This window comes from Myxine glutinosa, chromosome 7 (genome assembly GCF_964187855.1).
Source record: "Myxine glutinosa chromosome 7, kmMyxGlut1.1, whole genome shotgun sequence".
In the NCBI taxonomy this organism is placed as follows: Eukaryota; Metazoa; Chordata; class Myxini; order Myxiniformes; family Myxinidae; genus Myxine; species Myxine glutinosa.
Window position 1 is genome coordinate 164,438,775 of NC_136267.1, and position 23,938 is coordinate 164,462,712.

The window sequence follows — 23,938 nt, forward strand, 5'->3', positions numbered from 1 at the left end:
AGCAGGCGTATAATAATATTTCGGGTGATAACGCATAGATGGCCGAGAGTTATACACTGCTATCACTTTTTTTTCATATCTGGGGACATATATCTTGCTAAAAATCACAATGAGCCTTACTCCATCTGTATGGTACCGACCGGTCAATTTGGGGGGTCTGGCTCATAGCCTAAGGTGGCTGTGATCTAACGAGATGTAGATCGAGTGAGGGAAGATGGAGCAGATGGGAAAAACATAGAGGAATGCAACGTTGAGTCATCGGCATATGAGTGCATTTGGTTATTTGTCGAAGAAAGAAGGTCATTGATAAGAAGAAGGAAGAGTATTGGAGACAGTCAATAATTTTGTCAATGCCATTTCTTTTTATTTTCTGATTTAAAAGGATATATTAAGTTCTGAATCAAAAACAAAGGTTCTGTAATATTAACAGTGAAATAAAGAATTGTGGAGACCAAATACTTTCGTCAATTTCAACTTATTTTTAGAGAATATTGTGAGTTACTTGAAAAAAGTGCAAGGATGCCAATATTTTAGCCACTTCTGTACATCTTCCCATAGTTACGAAGTTATTTTGGTTCGATTAACTGGCTAAAGTCTGTGTTGATAGATCTGCATTGTGATTGTGTAGTGAGGAACACCAACTATCATTTTTAATCACTTCACATTCCTTTTTGCAGACCATCGGATGAATATATTAGTCCCTCGGCCCCCGCAACGATTTTATGAGCAGCGCTGACGAAAGATGGCGCTGTGATTCCATACTCTGAACTGGTTCACCTCACGAGGGCCCTGAAGGCAGCTGTCGGTACCATTTCACGAGTTCCTCCCGAAGCAGATTGTGCCAGGGAAGCGGCCCCACCCATGGGGTAGAGGAGGGACGAAGTAAAAGGTGTGAGGAGATACGGAGAGCAGAATACGGAGGCTGTGTGAGGGAATCGGTGAAGCAGTGGGAATCTGGAGGACTGAGGGAGAAAAGGACATGTTCAAAGCGTTGTTACCTCCGCCACAAAAGGTGGATGGACGTTATGTTTTCACCCCTGTCTGTCTGTCCGTTTGTCTGTCTGTATGTCCGTTTGTGAACAAAATATCTCAAAAAGTTGTGGACGGATTCGGACGAAATTTTGCAGAGATGTAGCGTATGTGACACGGACTAAATGATTAGATTTTGATGAGGATCCGGATCCGGATCCGGCTACAGGAAAATTTGTTAAGTGATTCTTCTCCCATTGGCTTGGGAGATAGAGCCAAAAACAATACATAGCAGGATATCTCAAAAAGTTATGGAAGGATTTGGACGAAACTTGGTGGACCGGTTGGGTGTCTGACAAGGACGATTCGATTCGATTTTGGTGAAGATCCAGATTAGGATCCGGCTACCAGAATTTTTAAAGTGATTCTTCACCACTGGGAGATAGGGCCAAAAACAATACATAGCAGGATATCTCAAAAAGTTATGGACGGATTTGGACGAAACTTGGTGGACAGGTTGTGTGTCTGACAAGCACGAAATGATTAGATTTTGGTGAAGATCCAGATTCGGATCCGGCTACGAGAATTTTTTACAGTGATTCTTCTCCCATTGGCTTGGGAGATAGGGCCAAAAACAATACATAGCAGGATATCTCAAAAAGTTATGGACGGATTTGGACGAAACTTGGTGGACCGGTTGTGTGTCTGACAAGGACGAAATTGTTAGATTTTGGTGAAGATCCGGATTCGGATCTGGCTACTGGAATTTTAAAGTGATTCTTCTCCCATTGGCTTGGGTGATAGGGCCAAAAACAATACATAGCAGGATATCTCAAAAAGTTATGGAAGGATTTGGACGAAACTTGGTGGACCGGTTGGGTGTCTGACAAGGACGATTCGATTAGATTTTGGTGAAGATCCAGATTAGGATCCGGCTACTAGAACTTTTAAAGTGATTCTTCACCATTGGGAGATAGGGCCAAAAACAATACATAGCAGGATATCTCAAAAAGTTATGGACGGATTTGGACGAAACTTCGTGGACAGGTTGTGTGTCTGACAAGGACGAAATGATTAGATTTTGGTGAAGATCCGGATTCGGATCCGGCTACTAGAATTTTTAAAAGTGATTCTTCTCCCATTGGCTTGGGAGATAGGGCCAAAAACAATACATATCAGCATATCTCAAAAAGTTATGGACGGATTTGGACGAAACGTCGTGGACAGGTTGTGTGTCTGACAAGGACGAAATGATTAGGTTTTGATGAAGATCCGGATTCGGATCCGGCTACTAGAATTTTTTAAAGTGATTCTTCTCCCATTGGCTTGGGAGATCGGGTCAAAAACAATACATAGCAGGATATCTCAAAAAGTTATGGATGGATTTGGACGAAACTTGGTGAACCGGTTGGGTGTCTGACAAGGACGATTCGTTTCAATTTTGGTGAAGATCCAGATTCGGATCCGGCTACTAGAATTTTTAAAGTGATTCTTCACCATTGGGAGATAGGGCCAAAAACAATACATATCAGGATATCTCAAAAAGTTATGGACGGATTTGGACAAAACTTTGTGGACAGGTTGTGTGTCTGACAATAAAGAATCGATTCTATTTTGGTGAAGATTCGGATCCGGCTAGTGTAATTTTTAAAGTGATTCTTCACCATGGGGAGATAGGGCCTAAAACGATACAAAGCAAGATATCTCAAAAAGTTGTGGATGGATGATTTTGATTAAATGTGATTCTGTATTGTGATTTTCTGGTCTACCCTGGGGTAGAAAACGTTAACTGTTCACCTGGCGGAGGTATGCTCTCTACTGAGTGCCGTTCTTTATTTACTTGATCGTTTGCATTTTCTAAGTCACATACCGTGCACGGTTCATCTTTGCCATTCAGTCTTTCTTGCATCATCATCCTTTGTGCACTACCTTATACCGTCACCTCACATCCCCCACACCTTTGCTTTTGTGTTCCTTTGTACATTAGCTGCTTTGCTGGACCCTCTCTCCCATCTACGAAACTCAGACATCCTGTCGGGATACACAGCCGGTTTGTACCTGTGAATGTCAAGAACCTCTGACGTCATCAGGAGACACATTTTCTATGCACCACGAACACACAGCACTGTAACTGAACAGGAAACCGATGGTACCCTGTTAGGAGGCACATTTCCACACGTGCTGCGAGCAATGTCACAGCGCCGTGGGGAAGCACCGAGGCTGCGGTTGTGTGAGGTACAGGAGGGGAGCAACTTCCAAGCTTCAGTCAGGGCGTGTGAGCCAAAGTCAATAAGTGTAAGGTATGCACGGGGTCCATCCTTTACCCCATCTATTTATTTCTTTACCAGCTCATCTTTTCACCAATCATCCATCCCATCATTTTTTGCTAATCACCAATGTCTCCCTTTCTTATTGGATGCATGATGCCTGCATATTTACTGTAAAGTGTTCAGTCATTGCAGATAAGGATCAGGGGAGGGAATGTATGAGTGCTGTAATTATTGTACATATTTGCAATTTCCTTGTCTCATCTGCATGTAAATAATCTGCATCGCCTGCCATTGTAAATACTTGCTTGCTCTTTGTTTTTTTTTGTTACAGGCAATAAAGGCTATTTATTTAAGAAACTGTCTTGACTTATTCTGTCCCTTTTAATGGTGACATAAGACTGCTGAGGCATTTTGCCAGCTCAGGTTTGTTATCTAAGTTTGATCTGAAGTGCTGTTACGTGATGTTTGTTTCGCTCAGCCGACTGACTCGAGTCAGTCACATAACTGCCGGGACAGTCCCCATTTGCCTCGCTTAGCTCACCAGTACGGTAAACCAACTTTGGGCTGGTGAATCCGGCCAGAATTAATAGTGCAAACGGCGTCCAGGTTTTAGTAGACACACAGTCGTCTGGGCTATCCAGAGGCGATGCCTATCAGTGGAAAACAGAAAGAGCCGTAACATTTCTGGTGTCAGGAGTGGGATCTTTCAAACCTCTGAACACCCTCCTGTTTATCCGTAACTATATACAGTCACGTGAAAAAGTAAGTACACCCAATGTAAAGTTTTGACTTTTTCAACATATTTCAACATACAGCTATTTGATCTTTATTTCAACAATATTGATAGATAAAGGTGATATAATGTAACAAATATCCTGAAACATTTACATTTTGTACTCCATTGTATAATTTAAATAAACATAAATGCAAATTTCGCATATGGAAAAAGTAAGTACACCCCTACATTTATCACTACTTCAAATACCTAAAATTAGAATCAGGTGCACCAGCTCAGGTGCAAATGATTAGAACATCGTTAGAGAGGATCTTGGAGGAACCAGTCTTATTTAAACCTCAGACATTTCGTTTGGGTTGCTCTTTGTTGTTGAAGTGTGTGGCGTCACCATGCCTAGATCAATGCCTGTATGTACAGTATGTATGTAAATATATGTATGCGTGTGCAGTCGTGGCCAAAAATATTGGCATCCTTTGCACTTTTTTCAAATAACTCAAATTTTTCTCTAAAAATAAGTTGAAATTGACAGAAGTATTTGTTCTCCACAATTCTTTCTTTCACTGTTAATATTACAGAACCTTTGTTTTGATTCTGAACATAATATATCCTTTTAAATCAGAAAAGAAATAGCATTGACAAAATTATAGACACCCAAGACTTAATATTTGGTAGCACGGCCTTTGGACAAAATAATTGCTGTCAAGCGCTTCCTATAGCCATGAATGAGCTTCATACACCTCTCTACTGGCAGTTTGGTCCACTCTTCTTGTGCAAACTGCTCCAGTCCTCCCAGATTTGAAAGGTGCTTCTCCCAACTGCTGTTTTCAAATCTCCCCACAGGTGTTCAATGGGATTTAGATCTGGACTCATTGCTGGCCACTTCAGAACAGTCCAGCATATTGTCTTGAACCATTCCTGAGTACCCTTTGAAGTGTGTTTGGGTCATTGTGCTGCTGCAAGACCCATGACCTTCGACAGAGACCCAGCTTTCCGACACTGGGTTGAAGATTGCACCCAAAAATGCCTTGGTAATCTCCTAATTTCATGATTCCATGCACACATTCAAGGCACCCAGTGCCAGAGGCAGCACAGCAACCCCAAAACATCACTGAACCTCCTCCATGTTTGACTGTAGGGAAAGTGTTCTTTTTTTTGAAGGCTTCATTTTGTTTTCTTTAAACATAGAGATGATGTGCTCTACCAAAAAGCTCTAATTTGGTCTCATCTGTCCACAGGACATTCTCCCAGAAGGATTTTGGCTTGTTCAGGTGTGTTTTGGCAAACTCCAGTCAGGCATTCTCAGCAGTGGGGTCCTCCTGGGTCTCCTACCATAGAACCCCCTTTCATTGAGTTGGCAATGGATGGTGTGAGTTGAAAATGTCGTTCCTTGTGTCGGAAGGTCAGCTTGAATCGATTTGGCAGTTGATCGAGGTGCTTTCTCCACTATTCAAGCAATCCTTCACTGCAATCTTTGATCAAGTTTTCTCTTGTGGCCACGTCCAGGGAGGTTGGCTACAGTGCCATGAGCCTTAAACTTCCTGATAACATTGCGTACGGTGGACACACGAACATCAAAGTCTCTGGAGATGGACTTGTAGCCTTGAGATTGTCCATGCTTGGCTACAATTTTGTGTCTGACCTCCTCAGACAATTCTCTGGTTGTCTTTCTTTTCTCCATGCTCGTTGCGGTACACACAGTGACAAAAAACAGCAGAATGACTCCTTTTCTCTATTCAAACTGGTTGAATGAGTGATTTTTATATTGCAGGCACCTGAAATTCACCACAGGTGAGTTCAACTCCAAAGTAAAGGAGAATCACCTGCTTCAAATCTAATTATTTCGAACAACTTCTAAAAGGTACCAATAATATTGTCCGGGCCATTCTGGATTTCTGTGTGGAATAAGCTAAAATGTAGTGATTTTTTTCAGCTTTTATTGTTTTGTTCCACTGAAAACCAAAGAAATACAAATGTGGATACCAAAATATTTTTTAATTTAAACAATTTTCTGGAAGAAATGGTGCATTATTTGAAAAAAGTGCAAGGGTGCCGATTTTTTGGCCATGGCTGTATGTACAGTATGTATGTAAGTATGCATGTATGTATGTGTGTGCATGCCTGGATGCTAAGGATGGATGGCCTTATCCTCCTGTTGGTGGGAGTTAGGGGGTGTCGGGGATGCTAAAGATCGCCTTGCCCTCCCGTTGGGGAGTTGAGATGAAAGATAGACTTACATCCTGTTGGTGATGGGGAGATGGGGACCGATCAACACCACATTTTCAGGGTAAACTCAGAATGTCCCTTCTTGGGTTTCCGTCAAATTTCTTTCAAAAATAATTCGAAAATTTTTATTTTTGAACTTTTGGATTTATTTTTTTCGAATTTCTCATTTGTGTTATTATTTGGGTTATTTATTAATTGTGGTGGACCAGTCCCATCACTTTGTCCGGTAACTACTCCGAGACTGAAGAGCATCAATAGAGGGAAACTCCTATTAGGGAAACTCCTATTACAAATGTATGAGCCAAATTAGAATGGTCTCCTCTCATTAGGGGTACCATGATTAACTGGATGATGTGATATTTCTTACACAAACTATACCATAGAATAAAATAAAATAAAAAGTCGAATAATTAGCATTTTAGATCTCTTTAGACCTTTTAAAGACCCTATAGACCTGTTAGAAACTCTCCAGACACTTTAGACCCCTTTATACCCAATAAGCCCCCTATAGACCCTTGAGACCCCAACCCTTGAGACAATGTACATCCCTTACACCCTTTAGACCTTTAAGAACCCCTACATTTCCCTAATCCACTTTGGACCCCAACTACTATTTTATGTGGGGGATGTTAGGATGAACATGACATTTAGACCCCTTAACACTCTTTGTACCCCTTAGACCCATTAGACCCCTTTAGTTTATCTGCGGTGTTTGTCGATAATCTAATTACAACGATCTATTAACGTTTCGGGATTTTTTGCATGAAATATTGAAAAAATATATTTCGGAGAAATATATTAAACCAATGAGGATTAGGTTGGGACATAATTTAACCACTTTCTAAGAGATGTGGTTGCCAATTTGTAAGGTGTCATTGGTGGTAACATCTTTCTCAGGTTTCATATCTAGGGAGGGTTAGCAAATCTTTATTTTATGCTAAGAAGCCAGGCCATACTGCACATCCATGTCCCTGAAATATGGAGTACACGTCCCTCTGGAGCACGACGGCCCCCCAACGTGCCTGTGCGTCGAGTACAGTACTGTGTACAAGTCTTGATGTCCTTATAGTTGTTTGAGTTGCCTTGGCAACCACCGTAAACAAACTGTTCGCAGGCACCAGAGCTCATGTTGTAAAAATAGTTCTTCTTGAATCCCCTGCATGGTCCCTCGTCAGCACGAAAACGACAAGGCTTGGGAACAACTGTCAAAGACAAAACAGGTTACAGACATGTACATTTGCTCTGGAGGACGGACATGATATAAACATCAATTCAGGATAATCGTCAAAAGCGACTCCATGTGTTTGTGAACAAAAAGAGTAAATTATAACATAAAATAAAAACAATGTGAATTATATTGTTATCCCTTTAAACATCAAAATGCTAACCTTGAACATCACTTTCGCTGCCCCCCTTGTTCCTTCTTACATCGTTACATGTGCGTACTGGTTCCCTTCGTATCCGAAATGGAGATTTCACATGAAACATGCGAACCATTTGGTAGATTTGTTAATAAATGCTGCCTAGACAGACAAGACCATACTCTGTGACGGAAAGTTCTGTAACCTGGTGTCAACGAACCTCCAAGAAGACCGATACCACATGCTACCCACGCAGTCAGGGGAGGAATTTGTAATTAATTCAGGGTGCCGGTGATAACTCACTTACACTTCGTGGAGGACACCGACGGTTCGTGGAGGACAACTACGTTTCGAGGAAGACACTGACTGTTGGTGGAGGACACCTACGATTCGTGGAGGGAAACTACGGTTCGTGGACGACAACTACGTTTCGAGGAGGACACTGACTGTTGGTGGAGGACACCTAGAGTTCGTGGAGGACACCAACGGTGCGTGGAGGGAAACTACGGTGCGTGGAGAACACCTAGAGTTCGTGGAGGACACCGACGGTGCGTGGAGGGCAACTTCGGTTCGTGGAGGATACCGACGGTGCGTGGATGACACCTGGAGTTCGGGGAGGATATCGACGGTACATGGAGGGCAACTACGGTTCGTGGAGGATACCGACGGTGCGTGGAGGACACCGACGGTGCGTGGAGGACACCTAGAGTTCGTGGTGGACACCGACGGTGCGTGGATGACACCTAGAGTTCGTGGAGGACACCGACGGTTCGTGGAGGACAACTACGATTCGAGGAAGACACTGACTGTTGGTGGAGGACACCTACGATTCGTGGAGGGCAACTACGGTTCGTGGACGACAACTACGTTTCGAGGAGGACACTGACTGTTGGTGGAGGACACCTAGAGTTCGTGGAGGACACCAACGGTGCGTGGAGGGAAACTACGGTGCGTGGAGAACACCTAGAGTTCGTGGAGGACACCGACGGTGCGTGGAGGGCAACTTCGGTTCGTGGAGGATACCGACGGTGCGTGGATGACACCTGGAGTTCGTGGAGGATATCGACGGTTCGTGGAGGACACCTACGGTTCGTGGAGGATACCGACGGTTCGTGGAGGACACCGACGGTGCGTGGAGGACACCTAGAGTTCGTGGTGGACACCGACGGTGCGTGGAGGGCAACTACGGTTCGTGGAGGATACCGACGGTGCGTGGATGACACCTAGAGTTCGTGGAGGATACCGACGGTACGTGGAGGGGAACTACGGTTCCTGGAGGAGACCTAGAGTTTGTGGAGGACACCAACGGTGCGTGGAGGCAGCAACTACGGTGCGTGGAGACCACCTAGAGTTCGTGGAAGACACCGACGGTGCATGGAGGGCAACTACGGTGCGTGGAGAACACCTATAGTATGTGGAGGACACCGTCGGTGCGTGGAGGACACCTATAGTTAGTGGAGGACACCTATAGTTCATGGAGGACACCGACGGTGCGTGGAGGGCAACTTCGATTCGTGGAGGACACCGACGGTGCGTGGAAGACACCGACGATGCGTGGAGGACACCTAGAGTTCGTGGAGGATACCGACGGTGCGTGGAGGACACCTAGAGTTCGTGGAGGACACCGACGGTGCGTGGAGGACACCTGGAGTTCGTGGAGGACACCGACGGTGCGTGGAGGACACCTAGAGTTCGTGGAGGATACCGACGGTGCGTGGAGCGCAACTACGGTTCGTGGAGGACACCGACGGTGCGTGGATGACAGCTAGAGTTCGTGGAGGACACCGACGGTGCGTGGAGGGAAACTACGGTTCGTGGAGGACACCTAGAGTTCGTGGAGGACACCGACGGTTCCTGGAGGACACCTAGAGTTCGTGGAGGACACCGACGGTGCGTGGGGGGAAACTACGGTTCGTGGAGGACACATAGAGTTCGTGGAGGACACCGACGGTGCGTGGAGGGCAACTACGGTGCGTGGAAAACACCTCGAGTTCATGGAGGACACCGACAGTGCGTGGAGGGCAACTACGGTTTGTGGATGATACCGACGGTGCGTGGATGACACCGACGGTGCATGGATGACACCGACGGTATGTGGAGGACTCCGACGTGGACGTAATAACGAGTAATTTCTGGCACATGGCCTCTTCCAGGACAGGCAAACTCGTATGTGGTCGAAACTACTTTTCATACTTATAACGTATATTTACACATACACATGGGTATGTCCGCGTGCCCTCTTCAAGCCCGTTCTCCTGCCACCCTCACCTGCATTCTCTTAGCTTCCGTTTTTTGACTGTTCTGTGTGTTGCTGCCCTTTTGGGAAATATTCTTTGGGCCTGGTTTTTGAATGTGTTCAGTGATTTAGTTTGCTTACTGTTAAGTTATTGTGTTTTTCATCTGTTTTTCATCCAGTATTTCGTGCCATATATGTTTTGCCAATACAGCAACAACAACAGGCATTTTAAGGCCATTTTCCCTGCCAGAGCGGGGGTTAGCCATGCGGTCCCCATGACCATCTTCTCCATTTTGCCCTATTTTCTGCATCTCTCCTTGTTCACCCCCTTGCCCGCATTTCTTCTTCCACCATCTTTAGCCAAGTCTTTCTCGGTCTTCCCCGTCCTCTACTTCCTTCCACATTCATTTCCATCACTCTTCTCAACCAGTCACTTTCATCCTTCCTCAACACATGACCAAACCATCTCAACCTGTTTCTCTTCACAGCATCAATCACAGGCTCTATTCCCATCATCTTTCGCAATTCATCATTTGTCTTCCTCTCTCTCAATGTTTTGCCAATATAATCAAATTTTTAATTATTCCTCAAAAGTGCATGTGGATTGAGTTCCCACCATCTTTCCTGCACCAACAATTCGGCTTATTGATTGATAACCCTTGAAGGTATAAAATGTGCCTCAGCATCTCCTCAATCAAATTTATCCTTTCGCCGGCTGTCTCCAGGCTTATAATTCCTGGTGTGTTCAGTTCCCACCCCTAATTGATAGTAGTTCGAAATGGGACCGATGGGATTCTTGATGCGAGAATACATTTACAGCCAACACATCTTCACACATGTCCTACATGTGATAAAGATTTGCTTTCCCTTCATGCGTATGTACTTTTCTATTATATATATTATTTGTGACTGGCTCTGGCAAAAGCAGACACTTGGGGGCATTTCTTAGCGAGAAAAATCCGAACAGAGTCAAAATATGACCACAGGGACCAAATTGAGATTTTTATATGGATAGAAAGAGTAACTTCTCTGGATTATTATGCACCAAAACATTTTTCCAAGAAACAGAAACGTTGTGAAATTCGACGAAGAATCTAAAATGACATTCTCAAAATGTGCTTAAAAAGACACGAAGATCGTGAAATTTCGATGTTTTACTACGAGCCATCTTACTATAATTCACCAAATGTCCGTCTGTCCGTTCGAAGGTACCGCAAAAACGGCTCAACCGATCGCAACGATATTTTGGGTGGGTATTCCTGGGACCCCTGGGATTAAAATATATATTGTTTTTATTGTGTATATTGTTTTTCACACACACTATATTGTTTTTCCAATTTTTCCAAGTTTTCCAGTTTTCCACTTTTTCCAAATACGATGGAATAATATTTACCGATATGAACAGTGATGTGGCTTTTATTGAAATTCTACAAATACTGTTTAGATTTTGATGACAATTATGAACCTGCTGCGAATGCGGAAATGGACAGATGACGGCAATGCACGGGTTTGATAATATCCAAATACAACCGTCATTCAATCGTAATGTTAAATCGTTAAACGTTAATCGTGTTAATCATTTTGTTAAAGTATCAATTGATGATTGGAATTGAGTGAACACAATTACGATTTTGAATTCGTAATTGTGTTCACCCAACCATACGGAACTTCACATCAGTCAGGATTTAAATATTTGTTTATGTCACGAATGTTGTTAAAAGTTTATTTTTTATATTAATGTTATTTAATTTGTGATTGGAGTTATGCTGTTTGGAAAGAAACAAGAGATATCGAGTTCAAGTGAATGACGAAATGCCGTGATGGTTTCTACTTTCTAAGTGTGATATTCGCGGATCGCTATATGCAGATTTGCCATTGACTGGGTATGGAACAAACGAACGGGTACGTTTTTCATGGAAGTCCTTCACGAACTTGCTGTCCATGTCTGACGTGCAACTGAAGGTGCTACAGGAATGTGGAATTTATTGGTTTCATGCTTTTGCATTCGCCGTTTCTGCATTGCCTGTTTGCTTCTGGCCTCCCACCTGTGCGTAGCACAGGTACCTCACTAGTACATAGTAATTCGAGGGATATCCCAGACTTTGAAAAGCTCTATGTGTGCACATTCTTTGTGCGTGTGAACGGTATTGTGAACTTTTAACCTAATTATCTCCATTGTTTAAACGAAAATATAATTATCATTAAAATACCATAACCTCGTTAATTTTCATCCAATTAACATAATGTATATATCAAATAAAAGGGAAAGCATGGGGAATCAGATGATATCAAAATCTCAATTTTGATTTTTGCCCCTAAGTGTCTGCTTTTGCCAGAGCCAGTCACATTTTGCTTTCATATGACAGCTTTTGGGTTGTGACAAATAATTTCATTCTCCACTGCTTCATTTCTTCCTGCTTACCATGAGAAAAATGGTAAAATGAAAGTACAATACTCACCAGGTATCCAGGCACATACAGCCTTGCAGCCTGTTAGGCTGGCAAAGTTGTTCTTGTTTCCCACACAGCCACCATAGTCGAATTCACTACAACGCTGCAAATGCCGGTTGTAGAAGTAGCGTGGAATGAGTGCTCGGCAAGGACCACTGTCCTGATCCATTGTGCAAATTTTCCGGTATTCTGGTAAAGTAAGACAGGATGGCAGGAATTTGAAATACAGTACTGTTGAATGTATCATCTCATTTAGAAATACTAGTACACCCGTTCACTACGGGAGCGGCAGGAGGAGTCATGTTTTTATCTTATTACTAGAATATAAGACCCATCGCTTTGCTGATGGAAATACCAATCTTTGCTGCGATGGCTAATCTATGGGGGAAGAAAAAAAAAAGATTCCTGGGAGATCCAGCTCTCCGTGCAGGGATAACCAACGTTACGTGTTGGCATTTGCAGTTTTGACACATGTGTCCATGTACCGGTAAAAAAAAAAACTATATATATAAAAGAAATTTTTTGTTGGTTTGTTTGTCTGCACGCGCTAATCTCCTGAACGGTGAAAGATTGGAGGAAACCTCTGAAACAAAAAATGTCGGGACGGGCCCCGGGAAGGTTATAGGCTAGGTGGTGAGGCTGGTCGAGGCCGCCCCGGCCGGGCTGGGCCCATTTCGCAATAAATCTTTTTCTTCTTTCAAAATTCTCTTCAAGTACAACTTATGCACTTAATAGGAATATCTGACTGATTGCAACACATGCTTTCAAAATTCTCTCTCGCGGGGCCCGACAGAAGAAAGAACAAGAAATCGTTGAGCACTAACTGATACTGGGCTTGCGTCAGACCGATGTACAGAAGATTAAATTCATTCAAAAAGAACCCGGACAACACCGGGTGCATTCAGCTAGTATGTATATATATTTTTTTGGATCACAAACACTCCCGGGAGTTACCCGAATCCACCGTAGTTGGATTTATTGAAATCCGTTAATCCGTTCTCAAGATATAACATGACAAACAAACAGACAGACAGACATGGCTCCTTTTATAATATAGACTAGTGTGTCACCCATGGGAATCCCACGGGCATGGACGAGTGTGATATTTGGACATCTTCATTTAGATGCTGCACATTCCGTTTTACAAAATGGTTACTGGCAATTTATCAGATCCACAAATGATGTACTCTACACAATGTATTTACTTCTGATAACATGTGAATGCATGTGCGTGCACATGGGAAATACAGTTTGAAATGTGTCATTACATCTCATGTAAAATGTGACTTCAAGAGCTCAGATCCTCTCTGTCCCATCCCCCATCCCTCCCACATCACGTACACGGGGAGTGGGTCACACACAGGGGAGTGGGTCACACACGGGGGAGTGGGTCACACATGGGGGAGTGGGTCACACATGCCAGAGTGGGTCACACACAGGGGAGTGGGTCACACACGGGGGAGTGGGTCACACATGAGGGAGTGTGTCACACACGGGGAGAGGATCACGGCGTTCATTGGTGGTCTCGTTCTGTTCCCTCATTCTTTTATTCTTTTTGAAAATGGAAGTTACAAATGACCCTCATACAACTCACTGAGACAGCGTTGACATGAAGAAGCAGGAATGACCACCCACATGCCCCACATTATGCAACTTTGAGCTAAAGACAGCTCGGATACACACGACGCATATGGAGCATATTCTGACATCGAGAGCAATTCGCACCAAGAACCTGACAAAACAACGTCCGCAACACGTGACTGCACAGGATCACGAAGTACAGCAGCAAACCAGATTCGCTCTGCTCCAACATGAACACCTCAACCTCATCTGCAGGTTTGGCACCGGCCTTTGGAGAAGGAAGCTCCGCCCCTCTCCCCACATGCAGAGTACCTAATTGTAATTTTTTATTGTGACTATGTCTAAAGAATGAAACATTGTGACTATATAAAGAATACAGCTCAAATGGAAAAGACCCTGGGAAAAAAGTTATGGGTGGTGCATAATCCAGCGAAAAACAAAATTACTCTTTTCATTACAGGATACAAAATGACATTTTAAAAATTAAACATTTCAAATAAACGTATTTAATGTGTACGTGCACTTCAATTATTTAAGAGCAGGTTGGACAAACATTGGTCCTCTCTCATCTAATGTTACCCTGATTTCCCAACAAACATGCACACCTCACAATAAATTATGTTCAATTTATGTCAAATAGTGAGACATATACAATCCTCATCAATGGAATGAATTGAAGTTTAAACAGGATTGCCTTTACATCCGTATAATAATGATAAATGATGATGATAACTTATAAAATACCAGCAGAAGTACCCGGGGTTGCTGGGTGGGGGAAGGGGGAAGGGGAGGGGAGGAGGGGAATGGGTGGGGTGGGGGGGGGAGGGTAGGGGAGAGGGGGGGAAGTGGTGCTGGTTTGTGAATGTGGCGTTCATCATGTTTCTGAGTTAAGTGTGATGCCGATCAGGAAGAAGAAGAAGTCGTACTACCAACTTCGTACACTTCCGGAATTGTTTGATTTATTTGTATTCAAATGTCTGGTGATTGTTTTGTATTTATTTATGTGAATGTGTACTTGTATATGACTGTCATTAATTTTAAAAGGCTTAGGCACTATCGAACTTTTTTTTTTTTTTTTACTCCAAAAATTTTCATATATATATGTTTTTTGCCTAAAACATTCCCAGGCACTCACTGATTAACCTCTGAAAGTTTGACGAAGATCCGTTCAGCCATCTCTGAGAAAAATGGCGACACACACACAGACAGACATGTCTTAATATACAGTAGAACGAAGAAATATCTCTCGGCAAATTCCTGTGTGTGTTATTTGGGCAGTATATGCGTTAACTCTCATCAAATTTTCTTCCCGTTTTTTTGCAACCGAGTCTAAAACAATATATCTCGGCAATTTCTCGTCTGTGGCGATACATGAATGAAGCTCTACCCCTCTCCCCAGATTGTTGACTTTTTATTGTGACTACAGCTAAATTAAACATTTCATAGTGATGACTCTCATCAAATGGAAAAGTCCTTGGGGGGGAAAAAGTCTTTTCGTGAACGAAGCTCCGCCCCTCTCCCCACATTGTTGACTTTTTATGGTGACTGCATCAAAATTAAACATTTCATCGTGATGACTGTCATCAAATGGAAAAGTCTGCCACAAAATTTTAATATATCTCGGCATTTTCCTGTCTGTGTTATTTTGGCGGTGCCGCAAATTTTTGATATATCTCAGCATCTGTGTTATTTGGGCGGTGTATGATATATCGAGCCGTGAATTTTTAATATATCTCGGCATTTTTCCATCTGTATTATTTGGGCAGTGTATGATATATCGAGCCGCAAATTTTAAATATATCTCAACAATTTTCCGTCTGTGCATGAATTTTCTCAATTATTGCTGAAACCGAGTCTAAAACCATCGATAAAAATGAAATCAGATGGTGAATTAGAGTCAAGATAAAGCTGTGAGAGAGTCTCAATGGACTTTATGTTACAGGCCTTTGAAAATGCATTTTGTTCTATAAACGGTAAATTTCATTGAATTTTCTTCCCGTTTTTTGCAACCGAGTCTAAAACCATGTTAGCGACTGTGAAAAATAAAATCAGATGGTGAATTAGAGTCGAGATAAAGCCGCGAGGGAGCCTCAATGGACTTTATGTTACAGGCCTTTGAAAATGCATTTTGTTCTATAAATGGTAACTTTCATTGAATTTTCTTCCCGTTTTTTGCAACCGATTCTAAAACCATGTTAGCGACTGTGAAAAATGAAATGAGATATTGAATTAGAGTTGAAATAAAACTGTGAGAGAGAGAGTAAGACACCGTGGGCCTAACAAAAGAGGCCTCAAAGCTATGCGAGTAAACAAAATGGTGGATATTTGTTTTTGAAGCCCCTCCCACGGACAGACAGACAGACAGACAGACTCACAGACTCACAGACTCACAGACAGAATCACCTACGGAGAATATTATATAGATTATTGGCGATTATTATTACTATTACTTATGTTAGATTATGTCATTGAAAGGATCAGAACGTGCATGACATGAAATGATCAGGTCAGACAATCATAACATGTTAGATAAGGCTAATGAAAGGATCAGACTGTGCATGGCAATATAACATGTTTGATTAGGTCAATGAAAGGATCAGAACATGCATGACATTATAACATGTTATATCAGGTAATTCAAAGTATCAAAACGTGCATGACATTATAACATGTGAGGTCAGGTCATTGAAAAGATATCATTAATATTATGCCATTATCATAAGTGTTATTACTCTTGTAATGAGAAGTGGCTAAGAAAAGCTCCAGGAAAAACACCTTGGAAGCACTCCACGTTAGCGGCAGGAAGGGTTGTAATATTAACCATTGTGGGGTATATAGACTACAGTAGATCTTTGATCAGGTGCATTCGGCGACATGATAAGCGTAAACTGATGTCCAGATTCCTCCAAATATCTTTGTTTAGTGTTAAAAACAGCATTAGCGACTGTTTAAAAAGCTAATCATACGTGTTTGTGGTTTATATTTTTTACTTCTGGTAGAGGTCTTTGGCCCGTTGCTCACCCGAAAAGGCCATGATAAGCTATTTATAAACGTTGACGCGGCATTTCTTCAAGGAGGAAAAACCCCTTATGGAGGTGGGACATTATTAGTATTAATATTGTTTTGTAATAACATTAATATTATGCTATTATTATTCGTTTTGTTAATTAAATGCGGCCTTGGAAAAACGCCACGATAAAGCTCGCTTAACACGGATATACATCTCAACACGTATCCCCATTGGCAGCCATGGTGGAGAAAACCTCCTTGGGGGAGGTGAGTTATTATTAATATTAATATTGTTTTGTAATAACAATAATAATATGGTATTATCATTAATTTTGTTATTAAAAACGTCTTTGGAAAAACGCCACAATAAATCTTTGCAAAAACGCCACGATAAAGTTAACTTAACATGGATATACACCTCAATACGCATCCCCATTTGGGCAATGGCAGGGAAAACCCACTTGGGTGAGAAAACCCCCTTGGGGAGGGGGACAAATGAATGTGCTACAACCTTCATTATGTAACCCTTAGTCATCCTGTCAAGTTTGGTTGAGATTGGATAAGTAATGACTGAATGTATCGCGGTCAAAAAATCACGAGACAGACAGACAGACGCCAAATTGCGTATTTTAGTAGAATTATTCCCTGAAGATAGAAATATTATTCACGATTCAGGCGAAAGTTCAATATGACATGAATGGAGTTAAGTTTTAGTCAGCTCTGTCTGAATAAAAATCTAAATATTTGTTCTTTTTACATTATCTAAGGGTCGTAGTGGAGCTGCCAGGCCCATGGGCATACGGGACACAATACACAGTTACTGATGAGGCAAACACAGACACTGAGCTTTGGGGAAGTGTCTCACTTCCTGGGGTACTCTGGGTAACAGCGACGTCACAACAATGGCGCCGCTTTTCTCACCACACTCAGTGGGGAGTTTCCCAAAGGGGAATTACCTCTTCCTCATTAATGCAAATCGATGGGATTGTCCATGCTCTTAACCTTTTAAATGCTGAACGTCCAGCAAGGAAGCAGCACGTACCATTTTTAAAGTCTTTGGTAAGACTGCCAGGTTTTGAACCACAGACCTCCCAGACTATGAGCGGATGTTTACACCACTGAGTGTGGTGGGTGGAATTTCCTAAAATGAGTAAATTATCTCCATGGATGATCTCCCACATGAGAGAGACAATACACGTGGAGATAATTTACATATCTAGGAGATAGGGAGATGGGCTTTCATACCCAAAGTTGACTTTCCATAAGCAGAATACCAACCAGCATGCATAGCAAATCCCTCTGAAGGTATTAAGAATTAACTTTGAGAATTCACCTGGCCAAATATAGATTTTAAACATTAAATGAAATCTTCTGATGCTTAATTCTCCAAAAGCATTCCTTTTTTTTTTTCTTTTACATTCATCCCATGAGCATTGTTTTCAATATCAGCAGCAACTTTTCAGTAAAGACTAGAACGGCACTCAGTAGAGAGCATACCTCCGCCAGGTGAACAGTTTAAGTTTTGTATCCCAGAGTAGACCAGAAAATCACAATACAGAATCACATTTAATCAAAATCATCCATCCACGACTTTTTGAGATATCCTGCCATATATATATCGTTTTTGGCCCTTTCTCCCAATGGTGAAGAATCACTTAAAATTTTATATCAGCGGGATCCGGATCTTCACCAAAATTGAATCGATTCTTCCTCGTCACACATACAACCTGTCTACCAAGTTTCGTCCAAATCAGTCCATAACGTTTTGAGATATCCTGCTATATGTTGGTTTTAGCCCGATCTCTCAATGGTGAAGAATCACTTAAAAAACTAAATAATTCTCATATCGGAATCCATATTCAGATCTTCACCATTATCGAATCGATTCTTCCTTGTCACACATACAACCTGTCCACAAAGTTTTATCCAAATCCGTCCATAACGTTTTGAGATATCCTGCTATATGTTGGTTTTAGCCCGATCACTCAATGGTAAAGAATCACTTAAATAATTAATTAATTCTTATATCCGAATCCATATTCAGATCTTCACCATAATCGAATCGGTTCTTCCTTGTCACACACCCAACCTGTCCACAAAGGTTTGTTCAAATCCGTCCATAACGTTTTGAGATATCCTGCTATGTATCGTTTTGGCCCAATACATAGCAGGATATCCCAATGGTGAAGAATCTACTAGCCGGATCCGAATCCAGATCTTCACCAAAATCTAATCATTGCGTCCTTGTCACATACACCACCTCTCTGCCAAATGTCGCCCGAATCCGTCCACAACTTTTTGAGATATCTTGTTCACAAGCAAACGGACAAACAAACAGACAGACAGACAGGGGTGAAAACATAACATTATTCCACCTTTGGTGGCGGAGGTAATAAAGTCTCTCGTGAAGGAAGATAGAGCTGCTCACCTTGAAGGGGACTGGTGTACACCTGAACGAGGAACATTTCCAACGAGAGGAAAACCCAAAGGAAGATGTATGCTGCTTGCATTTTCATCATGATACAAGCACCATTACAGTCAAATGGCCACTGCTCATGAACTCTCAAAACCCTTGTTATGATCATCTACGGATTTGGAGGAACAGGATATGAGGTTGTGTTTTTCGTTTTCGTTTCCACACTCGCCTGTTTCCTTTTTCCGAGTGCTGCGTGTCCTGGAGGTTTGTTTAACTTGGGTGACCAAGAAGGAGGCTTGGAAAGAACAGCACCGACCATGAAGGTGCCTTGTGCACTTAATTCCAACAGTGCAACTATTACACAACGAAAGGCCTTGGGTTATTAAAAGTTTACATCTCTGAAAGATCGTCACTTAGAAATGTGTCAAACAAGATTCTTAGTTTTTTTTTCACTTGTAGATCGAGTCAATTTTTGCCTGTTGTCTTCAGAAAAACATTTTCAACTTTGATCCAACACTCACAGAGGCACTTGTATACAAATCAAAGCTGAAGAAAATTAAATAAATTAACTAGATGGTATTCATAGAATACGCAGTCCACCTGGTGCAAGCCAACTCTTCTGTTTTTGAAGGTGTTTTTTCCTTTGATCCAATATGGCTGCCAGACCACGTGAGCGATGACATCATACATTAATTGTTGCGTATATCACACTCAATAAATTTCAAACTGTTCAGACTAAGCGTTTTCCTTGTCGAATTATGACGTCATAATTAAGGCACCAATGACGTCATCGTTAACAATAATTCCCCACGCGGAGTGCTTTAAAATGAACCACATTTCAATTTTGTCCATAGAGCAGTTTCGGAGATATAGAAGTGCGACATTTTTCAGTTTTTCCAAGTTGGCGCCTGGACTAAGTGACCTGTGACGTCATAATCATCATTAAACTATTCTACAGGAGGAGACGCACACAAAATTTTCACCATATGAGCATCAGACCAACAGTTGCAGAGAGAAAAAACATTCACACTGATCGGATGAAGAGTTATACTTGTCCAATTATGACATCACAACGAAGGAACCAATGACATCATCATTAACATATCTTATTCCCCGTGGGGAGTGCTTGACAATGAGTCATGTTTCAATTTTTCCCATGGAGCGGTTTCACAGATAGAGAGGTGCGAAGTTTTTCGAAGATGGCGCTCGTACCACGTGACTTATGACATCATAATTTTCACGAACAATTCTACAGGCAGAGGAGCTCCTATGGTGAATATTTAGTGTCAATCAGACCAACAATTGCAGAGAAAAACTAGGACGGCCCTCAGTAGAGAGCATACCTCCGCCAGGGGAACAGCTTATGTTTTGTACCCCACTGATAGTGATAGGCCGGATCTGGATTCGGACCTGAACCAAAATCTAATCTAATCGGCTTGTTCTTGTCAGCGAATCATGTTGTCCACCAAGTTTAGTCATAACTCGTCCATAACTTTTTAAAATATCATGTTGTATATCACTTTTCGCCTGATCTCTCAATGGTTAAGAATCACTTGATAATTAAATAATTGTCGTATCCGAATCCATATTCAGATCTTCACCAAAATCGAATCCATTAGTCCTTGCCACACACCCAACCTCTCCATCAAATTTCGTCCAAATCTGTCCACAACTTTTTGAGATATCTTGTTCACAGACACAAACAGACAAACTAACAAATGAAAAATCGGCCAGAGACCGAGGACGTGCTGGAATGTACTTTTTTATCGGCCATTTTGGATCAAAATGGTGGGAAATCTATACATGTATGTACGCTAAGCAATGGAAGGTAACTGAGTAAGTGTATGCATATCTCTTGTCCTTTCAGAGTTATAGTGGTTTGAAATATATTTTCAATGAAAACTTGGCCCCCTGACCTTTGACCCCAAAAAATAATTAAAACGAAGCATTTTTGACCATTTTATGCCCCATGTTATTTTTCGGGAATTGAATAGTGAACATTTTGGTGTTGGTTAGAATGGAATCGGATAATGTTTGACAGAGTTATCAGTAAAAAAAACAATTGTTGACCTTGAGTTTGACCTTTCAAGGTCACTCAAGGTCAAACGTCATGGTGCCAAATGAAATGTCGTATGTTACTTCCTATATGTCAGTAACAGTAAGTGTATGCATATCTTTTGTACTTTTAAAGTTATAGTGGTTTGAAATATATTTTAAATGAAGACTCGACCCCCCTGATTTCCCGTTTTGGGTGACCTTGAACTTGCCCTTGAGCCTAGAGAGTTAAAAATTTGGCACAGTCTATTCCAGGGCAAGGCAAATATGTGTGTAAAGTATGGCGGTGCTATGTGCAACGATGTAGACGTAGTACTACGCACAAACAGACAGACAGACAAACAGACAAACCAACCAACCAACCAACATACACCCCGGAATCTTTTCCGGCAAGTAACAAGAAGACATCATGCAGAGCACGATACTTGAAAAATCCACCCCCTTTCCCCCCAAAAAGGTTGCCATTGATCCATCCAATTGTCAATTTCATCATGATTAAAATTCACGATCTTGATCAAAGCTCGGAACAATAGGAAGAAAAGTGACGATTTTTCAAATGAAAATTGATGATTTTAGAAGTTTGACTTAGAGTTGACCGTTGACCTTTTGACCTAAAATAGTTGGTTTCCCAATTCAGTGATGCACTATGGAAATGCTGTTAAGTTTTCAAGTTAATAAGATGAGAAGTGATGATTTTTCAGATGAAAATTGATGATTTTAGAAGTTTGACCTTGAGTTGACCTTTGAACTTTTGACCTAAAACAGTTGGTTTCCCAATTCAGTGATGCACTATGTAATTGCTGTTTAATTTTCAAGTTAATGAGATGAAAATTGATGATTCTAGAAGTTTGACCCTGAGTTGACCTTTAACCTTAACATAGTTTGTTTCCCAATTCAGTGAGGCATTATGGAAATGCTGTTAAGTTTTCAAGTCAATCAGATAAAAATAGGTGATTTTTCAGATGAAAATTTATGATTTTGTAAGTTTGACCTTGCGTTGATCTTTGACTTTTTCACCTCAAAAATAGTTGGTTTCCAAATTTAATGACTTCATTTTTTTTTTTTTTTTTTTTTTTTTTTGTATACTGAATCGAGGCTCGTGAAAGAGCTAACATTTATTTCACAAACAAATCAACCAGACAAACAAAATATACAAAAAGAGGGAGCGGAAGACAAGATGGGGAGAGAAGGGGAAGCACACAACCACAACATTTGAGAGCAGGGAGAAGTGTGGGAGGGAGAGGGCTTGGGGGGAGGAGGCGTGGGAAGGGGGCGGGGGGAGAGGTATAAAACAAAAGGGGACCGAAATTAGCGGGGGTAGAAAAGATCAAGGTTTTGGATGGGGGAGGATAAGAGATGGTGGTGAACAGCTGTTTTAAAGACCTGGAGGGTGGAGTGGGATTGAAGAGAGTGAGGGAGTTTGTTCCAGAGGTGGGAGAAAAGAGGAATGAAGGAGTGAAGGTGAGCAGAAAGTCTTGATTTTGGCAGTTTAACCATAAGAGGGTTGCAGGCAGATCTTGTGCGACCTGTAGGAATATTTGGGGGACAGAGACCAGAGAGAGCTGGGGGGGGGGGGGGGGGGCAAGGCCAGAGAGGAGTCGGTAGAAGACGGTAGAAGATATGCAAATTAAGCTCAATTTTCAAGTCAATCGGATGAAAAATGGCGATTTTAGAAATCTGACCTCCAGATGACCTTTGACCTCAAAATCAATAGACTTCTCAATTGTGACATCTTCTACAACTTGGTGAAGTTTCATGACGATCGGTTTAGAATTGTGACCTGTAGGTGAGTGACAAACAGACAGAATAACAAATGCAACCAACCAAACAATATACATACTTGAAAAATCTCCGATTTTGCAAGTACCAAACAGACAGACAGGAGTGAAAACATAATCCTCATCCACCTTTGGTGGTGGAGGGAAAAATCACTTCAAATATTCTCGAATCGAGATCTCGATCTGGATCTTCACTAAAATCCAACTATTTTGTCTGAACCCGTTCACAACTTTTTGAGATATCCTGCTCACAGACAGACAGGAAGATAGACAGTGGTGAAAACATAACCTCTGTGCACCTTCAGTGGTGCAGATAATCACATAACGATACAATGAACAATGAAATATGTTTGGTTTGTAACTGAATGCGGTTACCATGACAACAATGTCTGTGACGTCACAAAGATGATTCTGCAACGTTCGCTGAAGCAATGTGGTGATTTTTTTTTTGTTCTGCTCTTGGGTTTTCTCGATTAACACACTGTTAATAAACAAATTGCTCTTCCATGTTTTATATTTATATTTAAAATGTATCTTGTTTCATTTCATTGTTATGTTTGGTTGTTATGTCTTTTATTTGAATTGATGGTGTGTCGGTGTGGATACTTTGTGTTGCCGTAAGTAAGTGGTGTTGGGGCTTTAAGGCACGGGGAGAGATGCCATGTTGGATAAGCATGTGCAAGCCATGGAATAAGCATCCTATTGGGCTTACTTAACTGAAAAGTTGTTGGAGTCGTTTTTTACACCATAGCAATTATGTTCTTCTTCTTCTGGGTGCATGTTGAGCACACAGGCAAAGCACAACATTCACTTTTGAAATGATAGGAGAACGGGCATGAATATTGTTGATGTCA

The 23,938-nt window shown here is 41.7% G+C and overlaps 1 protein-coding gene across 1 annotated transcript in view; it reads right to left on the reverse strand.

Moving 5' to 3' along the window:
- The window catches only part of LOC137430911 (uncharacterized), a 36,673-nt gene that overhangs the window by 9,019 nt on the left and 3,716 nt on the right, over positions 1-23,938 (reverse strand). The window contains exons 3-5 of the mRNA XM_078782762.1: positions 19,264-19,420; positions 12,255-12,434; positions 7,221-7,400 (exon numbers count right to left, since the gene is read on the reverse strand). Coding sequence (XP_078638888.1) covers positions 7,221-7,400; positions 12,255-12,434; positions 19,264-19,420 — 517 coding nt within the window. The remainder of the gene's footprint in view (positions 1-7,220; positions 7,401-12,254; positions 12,435-19,263; positions 19,421-23,938) is intronic.